Source organism: Gracilinanus agilis, chromosome 3 (genome assembly GCF_016433145.1).
Source record: "Gracilinanus agilis isolate LMUSP501 chromosome 3, AgileGrace, whole genome shotgun sequence".
In the NCBI taxonomy this organism is placed as follows: Eukaryota; Metazoa; Chordata; class Mammalia; order Didelphimorphia; family Didelphidae; genus Gracilinanus; species Gracilinanus agilis.
The window spans coordinates 23,749,730-23,770,336 of record NC_058132.1 but is presented as its reverse complement, the minus strand read 5'-3'; the positions used below and the strand labels follow the sequence as shown (position 1 = coordinate 23,770,336).

The 20,607-nt window shown below is 49.1% G+C and overlaps 2 protein-coding genes across 2 annotated transcripts; one reads left to right on the top strand and one right to left on the bottom strand.

Moving 5' to 3' along the window:
- Positions 1 to 974: 974 nt before the first annotated feature.
- Positions 975 to 5,892, top strand: SNRPD2 (small nuclear ribonucleoprotein D2 polypeptide). Its single transcript, XM_044667305.1, has 3 exons — positions 975 to 1,088; positions 5,211 to 5,390; positions 5,606 to 5,892. Coding segments are annotated over exons 1-3 (357 nt in total). The 5' UTR covers positions 975 to 1,086; the 3' UTR covers positions 5,781 to 5,892.
- A 7,197-nt stretch (positions 5,893 to 13,089) lies between these two features.
- On the bottom strand, positions 13,090 to 20,088 carry GIPR (gastric inhibitory polypeptide receptor). The gene is made up of 13 exons (XM_044667300.1): positions 20,027 to 20,088; positions 19,591 to 19,724; positions 18,827 to 18,934; positions 17,925 to 18,028; positions 17,699 to 17,802; positions 17,181 to 17,310; positions 16,659 to 16,818; positions 15,421 to 15,481; positions 15,153 to 15,222; positions 14,419 to 14,507; positions 14,201 to 14,339; positions 13,429 to 13,470; positions 13,090 to 13,336 (listed from the first exon to the last, which is right to left on the bottom strand). Exons 1-13 carry the CDS (start codon positions 20,086 to 20,088, stop codon positions 13,154 to 13,156), a joined length of 1,386 nt encoding a protein of 461 aa, XP_044523235.1. The 3' UTR covers positions 13,090 to 13,153.
- Positions 20,089 to 20,607: the final 519 nt, after the last annotated feature.

Genomic DNA, 20,607 nt, shown 5'->3' with positions numbered 1-20,607 from the left:
TCATGACACTGGTCCCTCCTGGATCCCCTCCCTGTCTGAGGCCTCCACGGTCCTCGGCCGAACCAGTCTCACCACCTGTGTTTTTGTCTGCCTGGTGATCTTTGACACTCTCTCCCCAGCCCCAAATGTTTCGTCTTGTGTTTTCTGGAGGGCCTGGAGACTGGAGGTCCTGGGTTCCAATCCAGCCTCAGACATTTCCTAGCTGTATGACCCTGGGCAAGTCACTTAATCCCCACAGTCTGGCCCTTTGTGCTCTTCTGCCTTTGAAGCATTCTTAATATCAAATCTAAGACAGAAGGGGGAGATTAAAAAAAAGAGTCAAAGGAGGGCTTTGGGCTTTTCCTGTAGTTGCACCCCTTCAGGCCCACCCTCCTCTCTGTCTGCCCCTTTAGATGGGGGGGCAGGGACCTTGAGGGCAGGGCAGACTCTGAATCCCCCTGCATCCACTGCACTTAATTAGTAGATGACCTTTCATTCATGCCTCTTAAAGTGCTTTGCAAACCGTACTGCTATAGAAACGTCAGGGTTTGTTATAGGTTTGGTTACTATTATGGCTATGGACGAGTAAACTGAGGCCCAGGTAGGCCCAAGGTGAGATGGGAGATAGAACCAGGCAGAGCTGAATTCGAACTAATTCGAATTCCTCCAGGCCCTAATTCAGAGCCACCTCGTGGGCACTATGTATGGGCGGGAGCTAAAAGCCGGTTCCTCTCGAAACCCCAAAACTGCAGCTGGAAATGAGGTTCACTAGGGACCCCAGGCTGCACTAGCCTGGGAATGTGGGCACTTTGGGTCCCGTCCCTTTCGCAAGCGACACTGGTCCCTGGTCGCTATGACGACGCATAGCACTAAACCCCCATCTATTACGCACGCGCAGACAGCACTTTCCTCAGTAATTAACGTTCTTGCGTCAGTTCCCACATAAGCGCCTCGCAGGCCGGAACCGGAAGTGCTTCCCTCTCCGCCACGCTCCGTTCACCGGAACCGGAAGTGACTCCCGGCGGCAGAGAAAACGGAGCCGGAGCGTAGAGGCAGCTGCGGCGCGAGGAAAGGAGGAGCGCGAAGGATCGAGAGGCCACCGCCACCATGTGAGCGGTAGTCCTCCCCCGTGCCCGAAAACGGGGACGCCATCTGGGGAGAGGGTGCGATAGGAGCTTTCAGGGAGCAAAGTGGGGACCAGGAGAGGGCGGGCTGAGGCTGCCACCCAGGGGAACACTCTTGGGTGACGTTGGTTATTAAGGCGCGGAGCGGCGAGTGCTCCTATGAGGAGGAAGCGCGCGGATAGAACGCTGCGGGGCGCCGCACGAGCGGGAGAGGCCAGTGGGAGAAAGGGGCGCGCGCAGCACGTGGAGAGGAGAGAGGCGCCAGCCGCCAATGGGAAGAGGGGGCGGGCTAGTAGTGAGGCATGGCGGCCAATGACAAGAGGAGATCAGCCAGGCGAGCGGCTCTAGTGGCCAATGAATGTGGAGGGACGGCCCAGTAGAGCGGGGCCGCAGGCTAATGGGCAGAGGGAGCGGGCTAAAAGACGGAAGAATGTATGTGTGTTTCTTAGGGTGGCTGTCAGGTACTGCCTCGTGCTCTGCATCCTGGATTCCCCCACCTGTTGGGTACCTACTGTATGCCAGGCATTGTGTTAAGCCTCGTAGATAAGGATACAGAGAAGAGCAAAAGACAGCCAGCCCTTCCAGCCCTCCCTCTCCCGCAGCCAGGGACTCCCTGAAAATGAGTTAAGCCCTTTGGGCCTCAGTAAAAGAAGGGGCTGGACCAGATGAACCCCAGGGCCTCTAAACACACCACCTTATGATTTTCTACACGTATTGAGGATCTACACTGCCAGGCCTTGGGGGTACAGTTTTAAAAAGTGAGACATTTCCTGCCTTCAAGGAGTTAATATTTTGCTGAAGGGTAAACAAATATGCGTTTAAGTGAGTATTAGAGCATAAACAGAATTCTCCCTGGCCTTCCGTTTGCTCATCTGTAAATTGAAGGGGTCATGTGGACTAAGGTTTGTTCTTGCTCTCCATATGTAATCTTGTGGTGGGGCAGCAAAGTAGCATGGTAGATAGCATTCCAGACCTGGAATTGGGGGGGGATCTAGCCACAAATCTGACCTCAGACACTTCATAGCTGTGACTCTGGATGAGTCACTTAACCCATGTTGCCTAGCCCTTGCTGCTCTTCTGCCTTAGAATTAGTACTAATCTATTCTAAAACAGAAGGTTTAAAAAAATATAATGTTATAAATCTTGAAAGGAATTAGAGATTCCAAGAATTGGAAGAGGAGAGGGCATCCTGCTGTATTTAGAGGGATTGTTTGGTCAGACAGGGAGCCAGCTTCAATGTAGGCTCAGTCCTTGGGAAAGAATTGGACTATAAAGAATCATAAGTGGTAAATGAATAGGAAATTGGGATCCATGGGACTGGAGAGAAACTTGGTGTGACAATATTAGAGAAAATGGATTCATGGGGCTGGGTGAGGGCAGGAATCTCAAATAGATGGAGTGAAGAGTAGACATTTGTGAGAGAACCTGCAGAGGTGATACCACAAGAGGTAGGTGAATGTGGAAGTAGGTAGGATACCATGGGTGATGGGGATTGATCCAAGATCAGGTGGAATTGGTTCCATAGAAAAGCCATAAAGGGTGAATTTAAAGGGCACTGTTAGCCACAGAGACTTATTGAGAGATATTAGATAGAGACTTAGATGTGAGGGAGGAGATCTTGGGAAATAGGGAGTCTTGAGCAGGAACCAAAGAGTATTAGCCACTTGGGGAAACTGAGAGGTGTGATTAGTCAGAGTACTGAGGGAATTCACTTCCTGAGTTGGAATGTATGATAGAAAAGAGGCTGCCATACAGGGAGCTGAGGAGGATAGGCCTTGATTGGAACTTGAAGAAATGAGGAGCCAATAGTTGAGTAATAGATAAAGGCCAGCCAACACAAGGAAAATTTTGAGTTACAGAGATTTGATGGTGGAAAAGTTTGGGAAGCAACAGAGGATGGTCTATCATAGGAGTGACTTGCCTTATAGGAAGCATTGTTAGGCACTGTTAGAAAAATAAAAGGGAATTCAGACATCTTTCCAGTTAAGGAGCCCAGAGGGTGAAATGAGAAAACCAGATGGGAAACACTCATATCCGTGGAATTAGAGACTTGGAAGAGACCTCCAAAGTTACTTGGGCTAAACTCAGCTTGAAATATTATCTCTCTTGACTATTGAAAGCTATTGAACCTTTGATTGCTGACCCTCAGAAACCAAGAACTTAATACTTCTCAAGGCAACTCTTTGATCATGAGGGTTTTTTTAATATCAGTTCAACATCTGGCCCAGTATTTCTGCTTTCTGGAATCAAGTAGAATGAGTCTTAGCTGACTTTCATATGCCTGAAGACAGTTATCCTTTTTTTTAAAATTTATTTATTTAAATTTGGTTTTTTTTTTTAGCCCTTATCTCCCATCTTAGAATCAATATCGTGTGTAGGCAATGGGGATTGTTGTGAGGAAGATTAGTTAGTAATTAAGTGTTAAGGTGGGGCCTAGCAGGTGCCCATCTTTTAACAGGGTTAAGTGACTTGCCCAGGGTCTGAGGCCAGATTTTAACCCACAACCTCCCATCTCTAGGCCTGGCTTTCAATGCATTGAACCCCACCCAAGACAGTTATCCTTTCCCATGATCTTTTCTTCTCTAGCTTAATCTCTGCATTCAGTTCCTTTTAGACAGTCTGAGAAAATTCCTTTCTGCTTCCAGTCATTGACAGCTTACCAGGATAGGAGGTCTGAGAAATCTTCCTCACATATGCTGTGTGTAGTCCAGCCAGACTGGTCTATTCATTTCCAAAGTAGACATCATCCTTTGCTCCCATAGTCCTCATGCTGTCCATCTTCCCTTTGAGAATATTGGCCTTCTCCAAAGGTAGTTCACAACAGAGTGGGACCCTCCATTTGCCATCAGGATCCTGAACTCAGACCCATATCCTGCTGTTTGCCACAGTTGTTTGACCTTAGCCAAGCCACCAGTTTTCTCATGAGCTTGTGGTTCTTTCCTACTTCTGGGATGCAGAAGCCTCTTTGAGAAGAGAAACACTTCCCCTCAATACCTCCCACCCTCCACCCAGATGTTTATAAAGCCTGAGAGCTATTGAATGAAGTGGAAGAAAAAGAGCAAGCATTTATGGACTGCCTAATGGGTGCATTGTGCAGAAATTATCTCATTTGGTTTCCTGAGTGTTTAATTTAAAGGTTGTAAATACAGAAGCGAGGCCATCTCTGCCTACCTTCCGTAAGCTTACATTCTTTATAGAGGAAGATGGCATGTGTTGGGATATGGTGTCTATGGAAAGGAGTTTTAGTTTGAGGAGTCACAGGGAAGAGAACTGACAAGCTCTTTTTATTATTTGGGGTAGGAGCAGCAGGGCAGAAGGTAATATGGCCAGGCAGAAACAGAGCTACGTGATTTATGCCCTTAAGTATTTGGGACGACACAGACTCTGAGAAGGGAGTTCCAAAGCTGAGGAGGAGATACAGACCTAATTGATTGCCCTGAGCGTGGTCTCCAGAGGTCTGATAGTCCTGTTGTTAGGGGAAGGTTCTCCTTTATTTCCATGAGCTAATGAGCTCCCTGCCTCTGGAATTGTTCACACAGGCTAGATGGTCACTCTGCTGTTATGTTAGGGATTCATACTTCCCCAAGTATATCCCTGGGATTCTTTGGAGTCTGGAATGAGAGGGGTTGGGATGCCTTCCTTCCCACTGAACTGCCAGGGTTTTGACTGGATTAGAGCAGAGCCTGGACCGGGAGGTCTGAGTGAGTTAATAGCTTACTAGGGAGAAAGTGGCAGAGGAGCTGCCAGATCACCAAACCCAGATTAAAAGGGAGTTTTGAGGGGCAGGGGTTGAGTTGGAATCTCAATACCTGACCTAGAGCACATAGAAGGGGCACTTGGCCATATTATCATTCACAGAGCAGATTGGGGGAAATAAAGGCAATGTGGAGAACTTGGGGGGGTCTTGAGGCCTTACTTGAGGGTGAGATGAGGCTCCAAGGATGCAGGGTTGGATTGTCTCAGCCCAGCACATCCCTCAGGAACACTCATTGGGAGGGCTTTCTCCCTTTTCCCACGTGGGGATTACCCACACCAGATATGGCACATAAGGAGCCAGCTCCTCCAGGGGGCGGGACACCAATCTCTGTGTCTGTGCACTGTCCCCAGGAGTCTCTTAAACAAGCCCAAGAGCGAGATGACTCCTGAGGAGCTGCAGAAGAGGGAAGAGGAGGAGTTCAACACTGGACCCCTGTCAGTGCTCACCCAGTCAGTGAAGAACAACACCCAGGTTCTTATCAACTGCCGCAACAACAAGAAACTGCTGGGCCGGGTGAAGGCCTTTGACAGGTGGGGAATGGCCTTCTCTGGCTGCCACAGGGGTGTGGGGGTGGGAGGGTGGAGATCTTCCAGAAGGGCAGTTCTGTGGTCCTGGGACCTGTGGGCATGGAGCAAAAGGGGCTGTTTCAGCCCCGACTTTCCTCTCTCTTGCCCCTTCCTTCCCTCTTGAAGGATGTCACACTTAGCCGGCTTCTCTGCTCATCTCTTCTCCCTCCTGGCCCCAGGCACTGCAACATGGTCTTAGAGAATGTGAAGGAGATGTGGACAGAGGTCCCCAAGAGCGGCAAAGGCAAGAAGAAGTCTAAGCCAGTGAACAAAGATCGCTACATTTCCAAGATGTTCCTGCGGGGGGATTCAGTCATTGTGGTCCTCAGGAACCCACTCATTGCTGGCAAGTAATGAAGTCAGAGCCTTCCCTTCCCACTGATACTTGGCTTGGCCCAATAAGGCACCCCAAGGGTTCCCTTGTTTTACCTTTTGTGAATAAATCCTTGCTGTTTTTTCTTTTTCAGTTTGGTTCTTCTGACCAAAGAGAGTGTGTACATGGTGAGGGTAGGGGTAAGGGTAGCAAACTCCATGTGGGAGGGAACAGATGGGGCAAGGGTGGGGGTCCACGTGTGCCTTGACGCCAGTTCAGGTGAGAAACACCTAAGATCCAGGCCTGTCATCATTGTCACTCCTCTCCCCCCATCACACAAATCCCCAAACCCTCCAACCTTTAGACCCTGAGGTTGTGAGTAACCACAGGTGGGACTGATCACTAGCTGATATGAATCGGCCAATTGAGAGGACTGCCATAGAGCACCAATGGGATCTTGAGCCTTGGGGATGCCATTTGGATCTCCAGAACAGAGGAATTAACAGCCCTTAACCGAATGCTGGAGACCTCCCCCAAGCATGTCCACCTCCCCCAGTTCTGTTGCTAAAGAGGCCCAGAGAGCTCAAGTTATTTGCCCCACGTCACCCACCTCAAAAGTGGCAGAGGCAGCATGGGGATCCAGTTCTCCTAACTCCTAACCAAACATGTCTTTTCCCGAACTGTGCCTGGCTCCCTTGGGCCGATCTTTTTATTTCATCTCCCCCACAAAGAACAAGTTAGAAATAAGTGAATTCTCACCCCTAAATCCTCTTGTAGCATATCCCTCCTAGATTTGGGGTAGACAGCCTCCAAATGGCCTGGCTCTGGCCCCTAAGAGCTTCCCTTCTTAGGTACTACTAAAGGACTTAGACTGCAGGATCCCTTCTCTTCCCTCCCTCCCCGCCCCACCCTTAGGAAGAGCAAACCTCCCACCCTTAGGAAGCCACTGTTTCCATCCCAAGAAGTACAGGCTGTATTGTAAAGTCATTGGGCTAGGGTGGTGGATTCTTTACCAGAGTTAAGGGAATTGAGACTCCTGTAAACAGGAGAGGGTGGGGGAGGAAGAGTTGGGGAAATGCTCTGGGGCCCTAAGAATAGGGCCAAAGAATGATAGATCCTTGGACTTGGAAGGGACTTTATAGACCATCTCATTCACTCCCTTCTTTGTATAAAGGAAACTGAGGAGCAGCGTGGATTTGTTTAGGCCCAGAACCCCTCTCACTCATTTCCAAATTTTGATTTAAGCAGACATGACTTTCCTCTGAATCCCCCAGAGGCATGAACTCAAAACTGCTCAACACTGGACCCCAGGGAGCTCCCCCCTTTGCCCTGGGGCAGTTATGGGGTTAAGACCCAGAGTCTCATCTCCACCCCAAAAAGCCACAAAGCTTTGCTCCTTCAGGGTCCCCTCACACCTGCTCAGTATAGATTTGAAAACATTGCAAGAAGGGAAGGGGGAGGGGCCTTACCTGAGGTGAGGAAGGAATCCTCTGGACCCATGGAAATAAAAGAGGATCTCTCAGACTGGAGTTCCTCTGCTTATTAGTGAGGATTGGGGGAGGGAATGGGAGATACCTGGAAAGGAGGAGGCATGAGAGAGAGCCCTGATGGGAAGAGCTAGACCTCGGCTCATGCCCATTCTCTGCCATAAGCAGGGATCCTCTAATGATCTCTTGCCCTTTTTATGTATTTTTAAATTTGTAATTTATTCTTAACATCCATTTTTAAAAATTGACTTCCAAATTGCCTCCCTTACCCACCCAGTACTTTTTAAAGATTGGTTTGGAAGGGTTGTCAGAGCACTTTCAGCTCTTGCTGCTATGAAGCCGCCATCTTGGCTCCACCTCCCCCCCAGCCCCCCCCCCATTGGAAAGGCAAGCACTATGATGTCAGTTATAGCTATAAAATCATTCTAGCCTTTATCGTAAGTAATTTTGGAAACAAAGCCAACAGAGGAGCCGGTTGCTAGATTAGAATCAACAGGAATATCAGAGTGGGTTGGGGACAGTGACTTCTCCCTCCCGGGCTCGGTGCTGGAGGAGAAGAAAGCTGAGAATAATCTAACATGCAGCCTAGAATTTGAGAGCACAGATTTCAAAGAGTTCAGAGTAGGACAGTATCCAAAGTGGAAAGGGCCATCTCGCCTTGAATGAAGAGGAAAGTAAGGCAGTTATTAAGAGCTATTTTGCCCAAGCATATGGCAATAAATATGACAATCTAGGTGAAATGGGTGAATATTTATAAAAATATAAACTGCCTAGATTAACAAAAGAGGAAATAGAATACTTAAACAATCCCATCTCAGAAAAGGAAATCGAACCAGCCATCAAGGGACTCCTTAAGAAAAAATCCCCGGGGCCAGCTGGATTCATAAGTGAACTCTATCAGACGTTTAAAGAAAACTAATCCCAAATGCTAGACAAACTATTTGACAAAATAAGCAAAGAAGGAGTCTTACTAAATCCTTTTAATGACACAAATATGGTACTGATCCCAAAGCCAAGCAGACCAAAAACAGAAAGAAAACTATAGACCAATTCTTAATGAACATAGATTGAAAACCTTAAATAAAATACTAGCAAAGAGACTCCAGCAAGTGATCACAAGGATTATTCACTATGACTAGGTGGGATTTATACCAGGAATGCAAAGCTGGTTTAATATTAGGAAAACCATCTGCATAATTGACCACATCAACAACCAAACTAAGAAATCCCATGATTATCTCAGTCTGATGCAGAAAAAGCCTTTGACAAAATACAACACCCATTCCTATTGAAAACACTAGAAAGCACAGGAATAAAAAGGCTGTTTCTTAAAATAATAGGTAGTATTTCTTTAAAACCATCAGCAAACATCATCTGCAATGGGGATTAGTTAGAAGCCTTCCCAGTAAGATCAGGAGTGAAGCAAGGATGGCCATTATCACCACTGCTATTCTAGTACTTGTAATGCAGGCCCAGGTGACTCATTGGTACCACCAGCTCCCCTAATATCAGTCAGTTTACCCCCTTATTACGTACTATACTCCAAATGCTAGCTTTAGCAATAAGAGAAGAAAAAGAAAACTGAAGGAATTAAAGTAGGCAGTGAGGAAAACTAAGCTTCACTTTGCAGATGATGTGATATACTTAGAAAATATGAGAAATTCAACTAGAAAGCTAGTGGAAATAATTTCAGCAAAGTTGCAGGATGCAAAAAAACCCCACATAAATCATCAGTGTTCCTGTGTTTCCAACAAATCTCAGCAGCAAGAGTTAGAAAAAGAAACTTTAAGATCTCTAGACCATTGATGGGCAAACTACAGCCAGAAGGCCCCCTGAAATGTTCTATCCAGCTACGGGACATTATTCCTAATCTGACGAATACAATGAATAGGATATGATACAATGAAACTTCAAAAGAGCTGCCTTAGAAACAGACTGACAGATGAACATTTCCTTTCCTTTGGCCCCCTCTTTAAAAAGTTTGCCTATCACTGGTTTAGACAATATAAAATATTTAGGAATCTATCTGCCAAGACAGACACAGGAATTCTATGAACACAACTACAAAACACTTTTCACACAAAACTAGATCTAAACAACTGGAAAAACATTAATTGTTCATGGTTAGGACGAGCTAATTTAATAAAGATGAAAATCCTGCCTAAATCATACCTATCAAACTTTTATAGGATTAAAAAAAATTGTGGGCAGCTGGGTGGCTCGGTGGATTGAGAGCCAGGCTCAGAGACAGGAGGTCCTGGGTTCAAATCCGGCCTCAGACACTTCCCAGCTGTGTGACCCTGAGCAAGTCACTTGACCCCCATTCCCTAGCCCTTGCCATTCTTCCACCTTGGAACCAATACACAGAATTGATTCTAAGATGGAAGGTAAGGGTTTAAACAAAAAAGAATTAGAAAAAATAATAACAGTTCATCTAGAGCAGTGATTCCCAAAGTGGGTGCTGCAGCGATCCAGGGGTGGTGGTGATGGCCACAGGTGCATTTATCTTTCCTATTAATTGCTATTAAAATTTTTAAAAAAATTAATTTCCAGGTGGGGCTAAGTAATATTTTTTCTAGAAGGGGGGGGGGCGGCAGGCCAAAAAAGTTTGGGAACCACCGCTCTAGAAGAACAAAAGGTCAAGAATATCAAGGGAACCAATGGAAAAAAAAATGTGAAGGATGGTGGCCTGGCAGTACCAGATCTTAAGCTGTACTATAAAATAATGATCAATAAAACAATATGGTACTGGCTAAGAGACAGAAGGGAGGATCAGTGGAATAGTCTTGGAGTAAATGACCTCAGCAAGCTAGTGTATGATAAACCTGAAGACCCCAGCTTTTGGGATAAGAACTCACTATTTGACAAAAACTGCTGGGAAAATTGGAAAAATATGGGAAAAAATTAGGTTTAGATCAGTATCTCACACACTATACCAAGATAAGTTCAAAATGGGTATAAACACCAAGGGATTGATCCCCAAGTCAGGAGAATGGGTACTCTTGATGAGTCCACGCTGACGCAGATGAATTACATTCATGGGCATGTCTTCAGCACCACCATCAGGGAACTCGGAAAGACCCAAGAGTGGAAGAACTACTGCCAGAGTAAGAAGATCAAATTTCCAGATTTTCCAAAAGGAAACAAAGAGGCCAGTGACCTTGACTTCAGTTCCTGGTAGAGATTCTAGAATGAAGGATCATTAAAGGGACAGCCAGTGAACAAGTAGAAAAAGAAGCAATAATCCCCAAACACCCGCGTGGCTTTGCTGAGAACAGGTCATTGAAAATGAATGGTATTTCCCTTTTTGACAATGTTACTATGCTGATACAGCACTGGAGTGCTGAAGATAACTTTGCCTAGGAAAAACTTATCAAAGCATTCAACTGATTCTCCTAATATTCTTGTGGAAAAGATGGAGAGATGTGGGCCAGATGATGCCACAGCCAGAGGGAGCCTTCAGTCTAGTTAAATGTAGTTAAAAGTAGTCTTTGAAAATTTAATGTTAATTCACAAAAAGATCTCCAGTGACGTGCCTCAGGGATTTGTGCTGTTGAATGTTTTTTGTCAGTGACTTATAAGAGTATAGATAAGGAGGGGCAGCTGGGTAGCTCAGTGGATTGAGAGCCAGGCCTAGAGATGGGAGGTCCTAGGTTCAAAGCCGGCCTCAGACACTTCCCAGCTGTGTGACCCTGGGCAAGTCACTTGACCCCCATTGCCCACCCTGACCACTCTTCCACCTAGGAGCCAATACACAGAAGTTAAGGGTTTATAAAATTTAAAAAAAAAAAAAGAGTATAGGTAAGGGACAGCGAGATGACTCAGTGGATAGAGCCCGGACTAGAGAAAGGACGGTGTGGGTTCAAATCTGGCCTCAAAAACTTCTTAGCTCTGTGATCCTGGGCAAGTCACTTAGCCCCAGTTGCCTAGCTGTTGCTGTTCTTCTGTCTTAGAATCAATATTTGTAGGGTAAATATATATTTTTTAAAAAAAGCATGAGTGGCATCTTTACCAGATTTTTAGATGCCCCAAAGCCCGAAGAGTTGGTGAGAGAATCAGGATCCAAAAAGATCTTGATAGGCTAACATAACAATGCAAAGAATTCTGGATCTGGAGTCAGAAGACCTTCATCCAAATCCCACCTATGTGACCTTGGGCAAGTTATTTGATCCCCCTGGGCCTCAGTTTCTTCATCTGTAAAATGAGTCAGTTGGAACCAGAGGGCCCCTGAAGTCTCTTCAGCTCTAAATCTGTGATTCTATGAAAACTGGGCTGAAACGAATAAGGTGAAAAAGGGATAAAAATCAAGTCTTTGACACGGGGTCAAAAACAGACTTCTCAAGTACCTTTAATAGTTCGTGCGAAGAATTTCAGAGGACTGAAAGCTCAATGTAATTCTACAGAGTAATTGATGCAGCACCCCAAAAAACCACGAGATTGCCAGAACTTCCAGGAACCAGGAGATGCTGCTATTCCTGCTGTTCCCTCACTGGCCAGGCTGCATCTGGGGCATTCACTTCTGGACACCACAGTTTACAAAGGGCATTGATGAACCAGGTTGTTTCAAAGGGAAAGGAGCAAGGAAGGGGCCTCCAGGTCATGCCAGATAAGGAGGGGTTGAAGGATCCAAGGATGTTTACCCTGGAGAAGAGAAGTTTCAGGAAGAACATGATGGCTCTCTTCAAGCACTGGAATCTATCCTATGAATGGAAGAGGGATCCAACCTGCTGTGGTTGGTCCCAGAGGGCAGGAGCTGGAGCTGTGGGGGGAGTCACAAAGAGAAAAAGGTCCTAGTGATTAGAGTTACCCTCAACTAGAGTGGACAGCCTCGGAAGATAGTGAATCCCCGCTCTTTGGAGGTCTCCAGGCCATTTGTCCAGTCTGTTATAATTGGCGCATTTGGCCATTGAGGTTCTTTTCAGCTCTGAAATTGTGTGATCATTTGACCATCTCTGTCTTCTGCTGTCTGAAGGCCTTGTTCAGCTTGGTCCCAGAGGGCAGGGATTCCTGTTTGGACTTGATATCCAAACCCCATCATTTCACACGTGAGTGAACTGAGGCCCAGAGAATGGGAAAGATCTCTTCTAAAGTCACACAAGAAGTCAGTGGCTCCTAGCTGTGTGACCTTGGGCATGTCACTTAACCCTCTTGTCATTCTTCTGCCTTAGAATTAATACTAAGATAGAATGTAAGAGTTGTTTGTTTTTTCGGGTCAGTAGCAGAACTAATCCTTGAATTCAGGTCTTTTTTTTTTTTTTTTAAACCCTTAACTTCTGTGTATTGGCTCCTTGGTGAAAGAGTGGTAAGGGCTAGGCAATGGGGGTCAAGTGACTTGCTCAGGGTCACACAGCTGGGAAGTGTCTGAGGCCAGATTTGAACCTAGGACCTCCTGTCTCTAGGCCTGACTCTCAATCCGCTGAGCTACCCAGCTGCCCTACTGAATTCAGGTCTTCTGACTCTAACAACAGTGTGAGAAGAGAGAACTTCCTAATAATGAGCTTTAATAATGCCAGGGTGGGAGAAGGGAGAAAGGATTGTAGCAAGTCTCCTGCAGGAGACCTGCCAAAGAAGGGAGCCCTAGCCCTATCTCAGGGTCAGGTTGGATTAGATGATGTTGGCAGCTCTCAGATCTTACAATTCTACTCTGCTATACACCCATGGCCCCTGCCTGTCCTTAGCAGTTCATAGATATTTTACTTGTGTACTTCTGATGAAGCCAGGTAGCCTTCTGGATCCTTACTTTTTCCCTTTGTAAATCAAGGATAACCAACTTCATACCCAGCCTAAGGCTGTGCTGAGGAAAGAACTCTACAAACCCCAAATCAGGATTGGAGAAATGGTTGCGGCAATTATTACATTTTTGCTAAAAAAAAAAAAAAAATCTCTGATTCTATGTTGGGAGCTACAGAGAGTGGTTGGAGCCTTTCCTAGCAGGAGCTCTCAGAGGCTGGGCTGGGCTCCTCTCCCTCCCCACCCAGGGCCCTGCTGGATATGGAGAGGCAGGGAGTAGCCCCACGTCCAGAAGACTGGTAGCTCCTGGACAGGCGTTGTTCATTCATTCGTTGGCCCAGCTGGCATCGTTGCCATTGTTTTTGGATCTCTGCCTGGACCTGTGGTGGTCAAGGGGCAAAGGAAGGACACAGCCATTACCAATTGGCCTCCTTTGGGGAAGAAGATCATATTGGGTCTGGGGGCTTCATACCTCTTTGTTGATGAAACAGAATAGAATGCTGACAAAGAGGCCCTAGAGAGAAGAGGGAGAGAAGATGTTGAATGAATGGAAATGCTTTCTGGAAGCATGAGCCCTTTCCTAAATAAAAGGCCAGGACTTCCAAACCATACATCAGTGATGGCGAACCTTTTAGAGATGGTCCTCAGGCATGGTGGAAAGGGGGAAGGGAGCAGTTCTGCCTAAGTCCCTCTGCCTTTCTAGTAACAAACTAGGGTGGGGTGGGGTGGGGGCACACATGACCACAGAGAGTGCTCTGAGTGCCATTTTTGGCACTTGTGCCATAGGTTCACCATCACTGCCTTACATTCTCTCCTTTGGACCCCCCTGATCATCTTTGCATGCCCAATATTTTTGTGCGAAAAGGACTTAATGAGCCTAGAAAGGTGAGCTAGATGACATTGCCAGCTCTCAGGTGACACACAAGAGTGAGAGTCCTCGGATCTGGCCTCAAATGCCAGCACCGATGCCTCTAGAGAAGTGCTTTCCTCTTTTAGGGCCCAAGTTTTGTAAAATATGATGGTGTAGACTAAACAGCTCTAGAGCCAGACTTTCAGATTTGAACATTTGTGAAGTCTTTGTACTTGGAGCCTTGGTGGGAGTGAGGAAAGACCAGTCTGAGAGGACATCTCAAAGGAATTACAAAACCAAAATTACAAAAGCTTGGATTGGAAGTCCAAAGGGCAGGAGCGGCAGATGGTGAATCTGGAGTGGAACTGAGACAGTTCCTGCCCTAGTACCCTACCTGGAAGGAGCTGAGGAAGATCTCAAAGCACAGTTTGGTGTAGCGAAGGGTGCCCTCTGCTTGTTCCTCCATCACAGGTGCAAACACCACCTCATGTATGCCCAGGAGGGGGACCAGGGTCAGTGTAGACCTGGCCAGTCTAGGGGGTAGAGGGAGTGTGAACCTCCAGAGTCCTTCTACCCCTCCCTCCCTGGCCTCAAGGTCTCCCTGTCCCCAACCTGAGCCTGTAGTCCTGGCAACGCATCTGGTGAGCCCTCAGCTTGGCCAGCAGGATGCCCAGAATTTGAATGAAGATAAGGAAATTAATCTGAAGAGTGGAGTGAGAAAAATGTAGTGAAGGGTCATGCTAGGGGAGAGGGCAAAAGTGTTGGGGTTTGAGTTCAAGTAGGAAGCTAGAGAAAGGAGGGCTCCAGACTCACAGACTGTTAGAACTTAGATTATTAGAACTGTGGAAAGTTGGGATTCGAGAACATAGAATGTTAGACCATTACAACTTTGGAGGACTAAACCTAGAATTTGAACCCAGTAGAATCCGAGAATGGTAAAGCTCATTTTATCTAGCCATCCTATTTATCAGCCTCTTCCTCTCTCCCTGGCCCCCACTAGGTTAGCACTGAGCTTCCTCCCAAAGGAGGAAGCCCAGGGACATAAGGCTTTGGGGTGCCTTGGGGAATGTTGGGTGTTCCAGTCTCAGAGCCTGAGGAGGGGTGCCCACATAGTCAGGAGTGAGAGACCAAGAGGGAAGACACCTAGAAAAATAGAACCGTCAAGGAGGGCTTCCTGGAAGAGGTGGGAAACCAGCATAGGCTCTGAGGAAGGGAGAGGCCTGGGAAAGGACCCTGAACTAGGGAATTGGGTTGGGATGGAGGCTGGAACAGACGTCTTCCCTCAGTAAGAGCGAGACGAAATTCAGAGAAGAGGCCCCTGGCAGGGCAGAGAATGGGGATCATACCACAATGGTGCCGAGGATGGGCGTGCGGATAATCCACCAGATGGCCTTGATCTCATTCCGTTCCCAGCACCTGGAAGAAGGAACTCTCCAAGGTCCTACTTAGCCCGGTCCTCTCTGGCCCCGCCCTTCCATCCTGGTCCCGCCTTTGGGCAGGCCACACCCAGATTCCTCCCCAGTCCCGCCCACTACATCCAATCATCTCGCCCCTGGGCGGGCCACGCCCACTTTCCCTGCTGACTCCGCCTCCTGGCTTCCACCTTTCACTCACTGCGTGTTCTCGTAGAGGTGGCGAGAGATGACCCACGGGATGACGAAGAGCGCAGGGCCCCCTGTGAAAACCAGCCGTGCGCACAGAGGTCACAAGCCAGGGACCCCCTCCCGTGAGAGCCGGAGGCGCTCTTGGGGTGTCTGGAGCCTTTCGGCGAGGGAATGTGAAATTCTACAAAACCCTGGCGAAGTCCTAGCCACCCTTCCTCTTTTCCAGAGAGCCTTCAGCTGCCCTCTCTGTGTCTGTGTCTGTGTCTGTGTGTGTGTCTCTGTGTCTCTGCCTCTGCCTCTGTCTCCTCTGTCTGTCTCTGTCACTGTCTCTCTCTGGCTCTGGCTCTATCACTGTCTGTCTATCTCTGCCTCTGTCTGTCTCTTTGTGTCACTCTCTCTGTCTCTGTCTCTGTCTCTGTCTGTCTCTGTGTATGTGTGTCTATGGCTCTGCCTCTGTCCCCTCTGTCTCTGTGTCTCCCTCTGTCTTTGTGTCTCCTGTCTGTTTCTTTCACTGTTTCTCTGTCTTTCTCTCTGTGTCTCTCTGTCTCTGTCTCTTTCTCTGTCTCTGTCTCTGTCTCTCTCTGTCTCTGTCTCTATCTCTGTCTCTTTCTGTCTCTGTGTCTCTGTCTCTCTCTGTCTCTGTCTCTATCTCTGTCTCTCTCTGTCTGTGTGTGTGTCTATGGCTCTGCCTCTGTCTCTCTGTCCCCTCTGTCTCTATGTCTCCCTCTGTCTTTGTGTCTCCTGTCTGTTTCTATCACTGTTTCTCTGTCTTTCTCTCTGTGTCTCTCTGTCTCTGTCTCTGTCTTGGTCTTTCTCTCTGTCTCTGTCTCTGTCTCTGTCTCTTTCTCTCTCTCTGTCTCTGTCCCTCCAGTTATTCACATGTCGTCTTTTCCATCTGAAAGGCAGGGACTACTTTTTGCCTTTGTGTCCTTAGGGTGTAGCACAGCTCCTGCCCACAGAAGGCACTTAATAAATGCTGAGAGGGCAGCTAGATGGCTCAGTGGACTGAGAGCCAGGCCTGGAGAGGAGAGGTCCTGGGTTCAAATTTGACCCCAGATACTTCCTGGCTGGGTGACCCTGGCCAAGTCACTTCACCCCCATTGCCCGGTCCTTACTGCTCTTCTGCCTTGGAACCAGTACACAGTATTGCTCCTAAGAGGGAAGGGAAGGCCGGCCTGGAATCCGAGGGGGAAGGGTCTCGCTAGAGCGAGGAGGGACCGTATTCCAAGCCTTCGGGGTAAGACTCACCCCAGCCGAGAAACAAGTAGCATCTGAAGTGTCTCTCCTCTGAAAAGGCCATGAGCGCCAGCAAGCTGTACAGGTACACGCCTTCCACCAGCAGCCACATGTGGTTAGCACTGACACAGTACTGGGTCACAATCTGGGCCACTCGGCAGGTGGCCAGGGTCTGGACAAGGGTGGGACGATCAGAATCCGGGCAACCCTCCCAGGAGAGACTCCCTCTTAACCAGCCATCTCCCCCCCCCCATCACCCAGATGCTCCCTCCCTTGATGAAGGCCCCCATTCCAGACCCGGTCTAGGGAGAGTGTGATCAGTGAAATAGCGGGGAGCGGGCCAAGGCAGGTAGGAAGAGTCCAGTGCTCATAGAGCATAGAACGTCGGAAGATAAAACCTAGACCACCGTCCCAGCTGGGAAGCTCCTTGGACGAGAGAACCTAGAACGTTAGCATAAGAGAACTTCGGGCTCTGGGCACACGCTAGGCGGGGCAATGAAGGGAGAACCAAGACTTTGCCTGACGAGGGAGCACCTGGGCTCGGTGTCCAGTGTGAAGGCCCAAGGCGGGCAGTAGTTTGTCCCGAGTAAGGATGGCGGCTGCCCGAAAGACAAAGGAGATGAACAGATTCACGTGGATGTAGTTTCGGGTGCATCGAAGCTTCCTGGAGGGATGGGATCATGCCAGAATCTGCTGACCTACCACCCACTGGCCACCAAGGCAGCCCCTCGTGCTCCCAAATGCCTCCTTTCTGGTTACCCTTAAGGAAGGGTGCCCCGGGCTGACCCTCCACCAGTGCCCGAAGAGTGCCGCCACGTGAGGAGAAGCCACTCGCTCCGAGATGGACGGCTCTACGTCAGCCACATTCTCCTGACACGGTCCCTAGATCCGTGTAGGCCCCCCCCAACCCTTCTAGTTCTCCCCCCCAGAGCCAGACAAGAACAAGAGTAATCAGTTGCCGACCGTAGGCCCTTCAGATGCTTGAAGACCCCCCTTCTAGAGCAAGGCCTGGTCCCACCCTTCAGACCGGGGGTCTCCCCAGGACCATTTACCTGAAGGAGCTAAGGAGCAGCAGGGCCAGCAGCAGGGCCGCCAGGGAGAGCGAGTACCCCACCGTATACACCAGCTGCAGCCTCTCCAGGATGAGCCTTTGGCCCTGCCGGAAGGAAGCCCCCCAGAGGTCGGAGCACCACACGGAGACCGATGGGGCATTGTCCCTAGAGGAGAGTGAGATTTTCCCAGACTCCCCCTAAGGACAGGCCTATGTTGCCATCTCACCTGGAAGACCTGCTCTCCCTCTGGTGCATCACATTGGGAATGGTTCCTCCAGCGTCCCCACTCCCCGTCAGCCCCACAGAGACGCAGCACGGAGCCCGTGGCCACTGAGGAAAAGATGGAAGACACCGTGTAACGTTGGGGTGGGCACCTAGATAGCCAAAGAGAAGTCACACAGTCATCAGTTTTAAGGCAGAAGGGACCTCGGAGGCCGTCGGGTACCTCCTCTTCCTTTTACAGATGGGGAAACTAAGACCTAGAAGGATCAGTGACTTGGCCAGGGTCACATAGATTGAGGCAGGATTTGAACCCATTCAAGTCAGTCCTTGTGCCAGTCTAGACAGAAACACAGAGAAGATCACAGGAAAAGGGAAGCACAATATTAATATGTCAGACTGGGGGTTCCTTACCACACAGGGCATTAGCTCTCAAGGCCCTCTGGAACAGAGAGGGAAGGGATCTTAGAAACCGGCTAAGCCAATCAATCCCTCTTTTTACAGAGGGTGAGGGGGAAACTGAGGCCCATCTGGGAAGAGTGACTTTCCCCACGTCCCACAGGGAGCGAAGGGCAGATCCAGGACTTGGGCTTAGAAAACCAGAGATGCAGATAATCCTTAGACGTTCAAACCAGAGAAACACAGAGCTGGAGATCGACTGAGACCAGGCGAGTCGGAACCACAGAGAGGAGAGAGAAGAGACAGTGAAAACCAGAGAGAACACAGAGAAGGAGAGAAGGGAGAAATAGAGAGAGATGGAGCCGAGACACTTACAGACAGAGGCCGAAGCACAAAGAGACATGGAGAAACCAGAAACGGGTAGAAGAAGGGAAATCGAGGAGGCCCCAAACTCAGAGGGAGCCTTAAGGGGGGGCCTCTCTCTTATTCTCCCAGAGAGGGGATCCTTACCTTCCTGGCGCCAGGGCAGGTACCAGGGGCAGGGGACACTGGCCGTGGTGTTAGGGGCTGAGCGGGGCCAGCAGGCATACCCGTCGAAGGTTCCATTGCAGGCAGGGCCTGAGGGACGAGGCGGGAAAGGGGGCAAAGCTGCTCACTCCCAGGTCCTTCTCCCAGGCTCCCTCGAGGGATCAGGGAAGAAGATGGATTCTTCCCCCCATTCCATCCATAAAACCCAAAGGCTACTCCCGACTGCCTCCTCCCTTCCTTCCTCAGCTCACAAGCGTGACCCCCAAATCTGGGAAATGTCTGCTCCATGGAATGTCCACCCTTGTGCCTTCCCCTAAGCCTAGACACTTCACCAGTTCCTTCCCACCTTCCCTCTCCAACCCAAATACTTCTTTTTTTTTTTTTCACCTTCCATCTTAGAATTAATACTGTGTATTGGATCAAGGCAGAAGAGTAGGAAGGGTTAAGCAATGGAGGTCAAGTGACTTGCCCAGGGTCACCCAGCTAGGAAGTGTCTGAGGTCAAATTTGAACCCAGGACCTCCTGTCTCTAGGTCTGACTCTTAGTCTATGGAGCCACCCAGCTGCCCCCCTCCAACACATATGTTTCACTCTCTGCTCAAACCCATCCACACCCATCCACCAATCCCCACTTTGGGGCGTCGCCACTTCAGAGCAGTGACTTGGTCTAGGTGTGACTCTTCCCCCCTGATTCTCCCTGAGATTCCAGATGGGCCCCGTCTCTGTCCACCGGGAGCCCCAGCTCACCTGCTATGGGTTCGGCAGCAGCTAGAGCCTCCAGGCACTGATCCCGGTACTGGGCCCACCGATGTCGGAGCTCCTCGAAGGCTGTACTTCCCGGAGAGCTGGCCTGTGGAGAAGCCCCCTCCTCCCCAGACCCCCAGGGACACAGGGGAGGAGGAAAGGCTCTTGGAACTTCTACTCCAGCTGGCGTGGGGCCTCAAGCTCTCCCCATCCCCCCCACCTCCTCCTCCCGGCCCTGAAACGGGCCCTGGGCCCCCTTTAGCCTATTTGCACGTCCTCCCTCACGCCTGCCTCCAAAGCGTAGTTATTTGGGGATGAGGAGGGTGTCTAGAAACCCGCCATTTGCTCTCCTGGGAGGAGGAGCCCCTTCTTATCCCTCGCCCCACTCCACTCCTAGGGGGTGTCTAAGGGGTCATCGCCCCCCCCCCGTCCCCTTACTTGTGCTCTCCACAGGACTGAATAGGACAGCAAGAGAATCAAGAGAGATGGAGGCTTCAACATCACAGGTCTTCAGAGCCCAAGACCCCACGGGTGCCTTGGAGCTGCGGGAGTGAGGGGGGGACAAGGAACCCCTGGAGCGCTTCTAGGTTTGAAAGCACTTTATAGGGGGGCAGCTGGGTGGCTCAGTGGATAAAGAGCCAGACCTAGAGATGGGAGGTCCTGGGTTCAAATCTGACCTCAGACACTTCCTGGCTGTGTGACCCTGGGCAAGTCACTTAACTCTAGTTAGTCTAGACAAGTCCTTACCTCTGTTCTGCCTTGGAACCGATACACAGGATTAATTCCAAGACAGAAGGTAAGGGTTAATTAAACAAACAAACAAACAAAAAAGCACTTCCTAATTGATCCCCAACAATCTTGTAGGGGTCACAGAAGCATGAGGGATAGATGCTTTTGGAGCCAGGAAGATCTGAGTTCAAATACCGCCTTGGCCAAGATGATCCTGAACGAGTCTCTTCACATCTTAGTGCTGTGGTCTATGCAATTTGGCAAGACTGTGATTAGGTTGAAGGGAAGAGC

Coding starts and splice junctions, on each gene's coding strand:
- SNRPD2 (XM_044667305.1), top strand. Junction 5,391..5,605: donor CGGGTGAAGGCCTTTGACAG/GTGGGGAATGGC, acceptor TCCTGGCCCCAG/GCACTGCAACATGGTCTTAG.
- GIPR (XM_044667300.1), bottom strand. CDS start 20,088: ATGTTGAAGCCTCCATCTCTCTTGATTCTCTTGCTGTCCTATTCAGTC. Junction 19,725..20,026: donor TCAGTCCTGTGGAGAGCACA/AGTAAGGGGACG, acceptor CCTGTGTCCCTG/GGGGTCTGGGGAGGAGGGGG. Junction 14,340..14,418: donor TGCCAGGACTACAGGCTCAG/GTTGGGGACAGG, acceptor TCTACCCCCTAG/ACTGGCCAGGTCTACACTGA.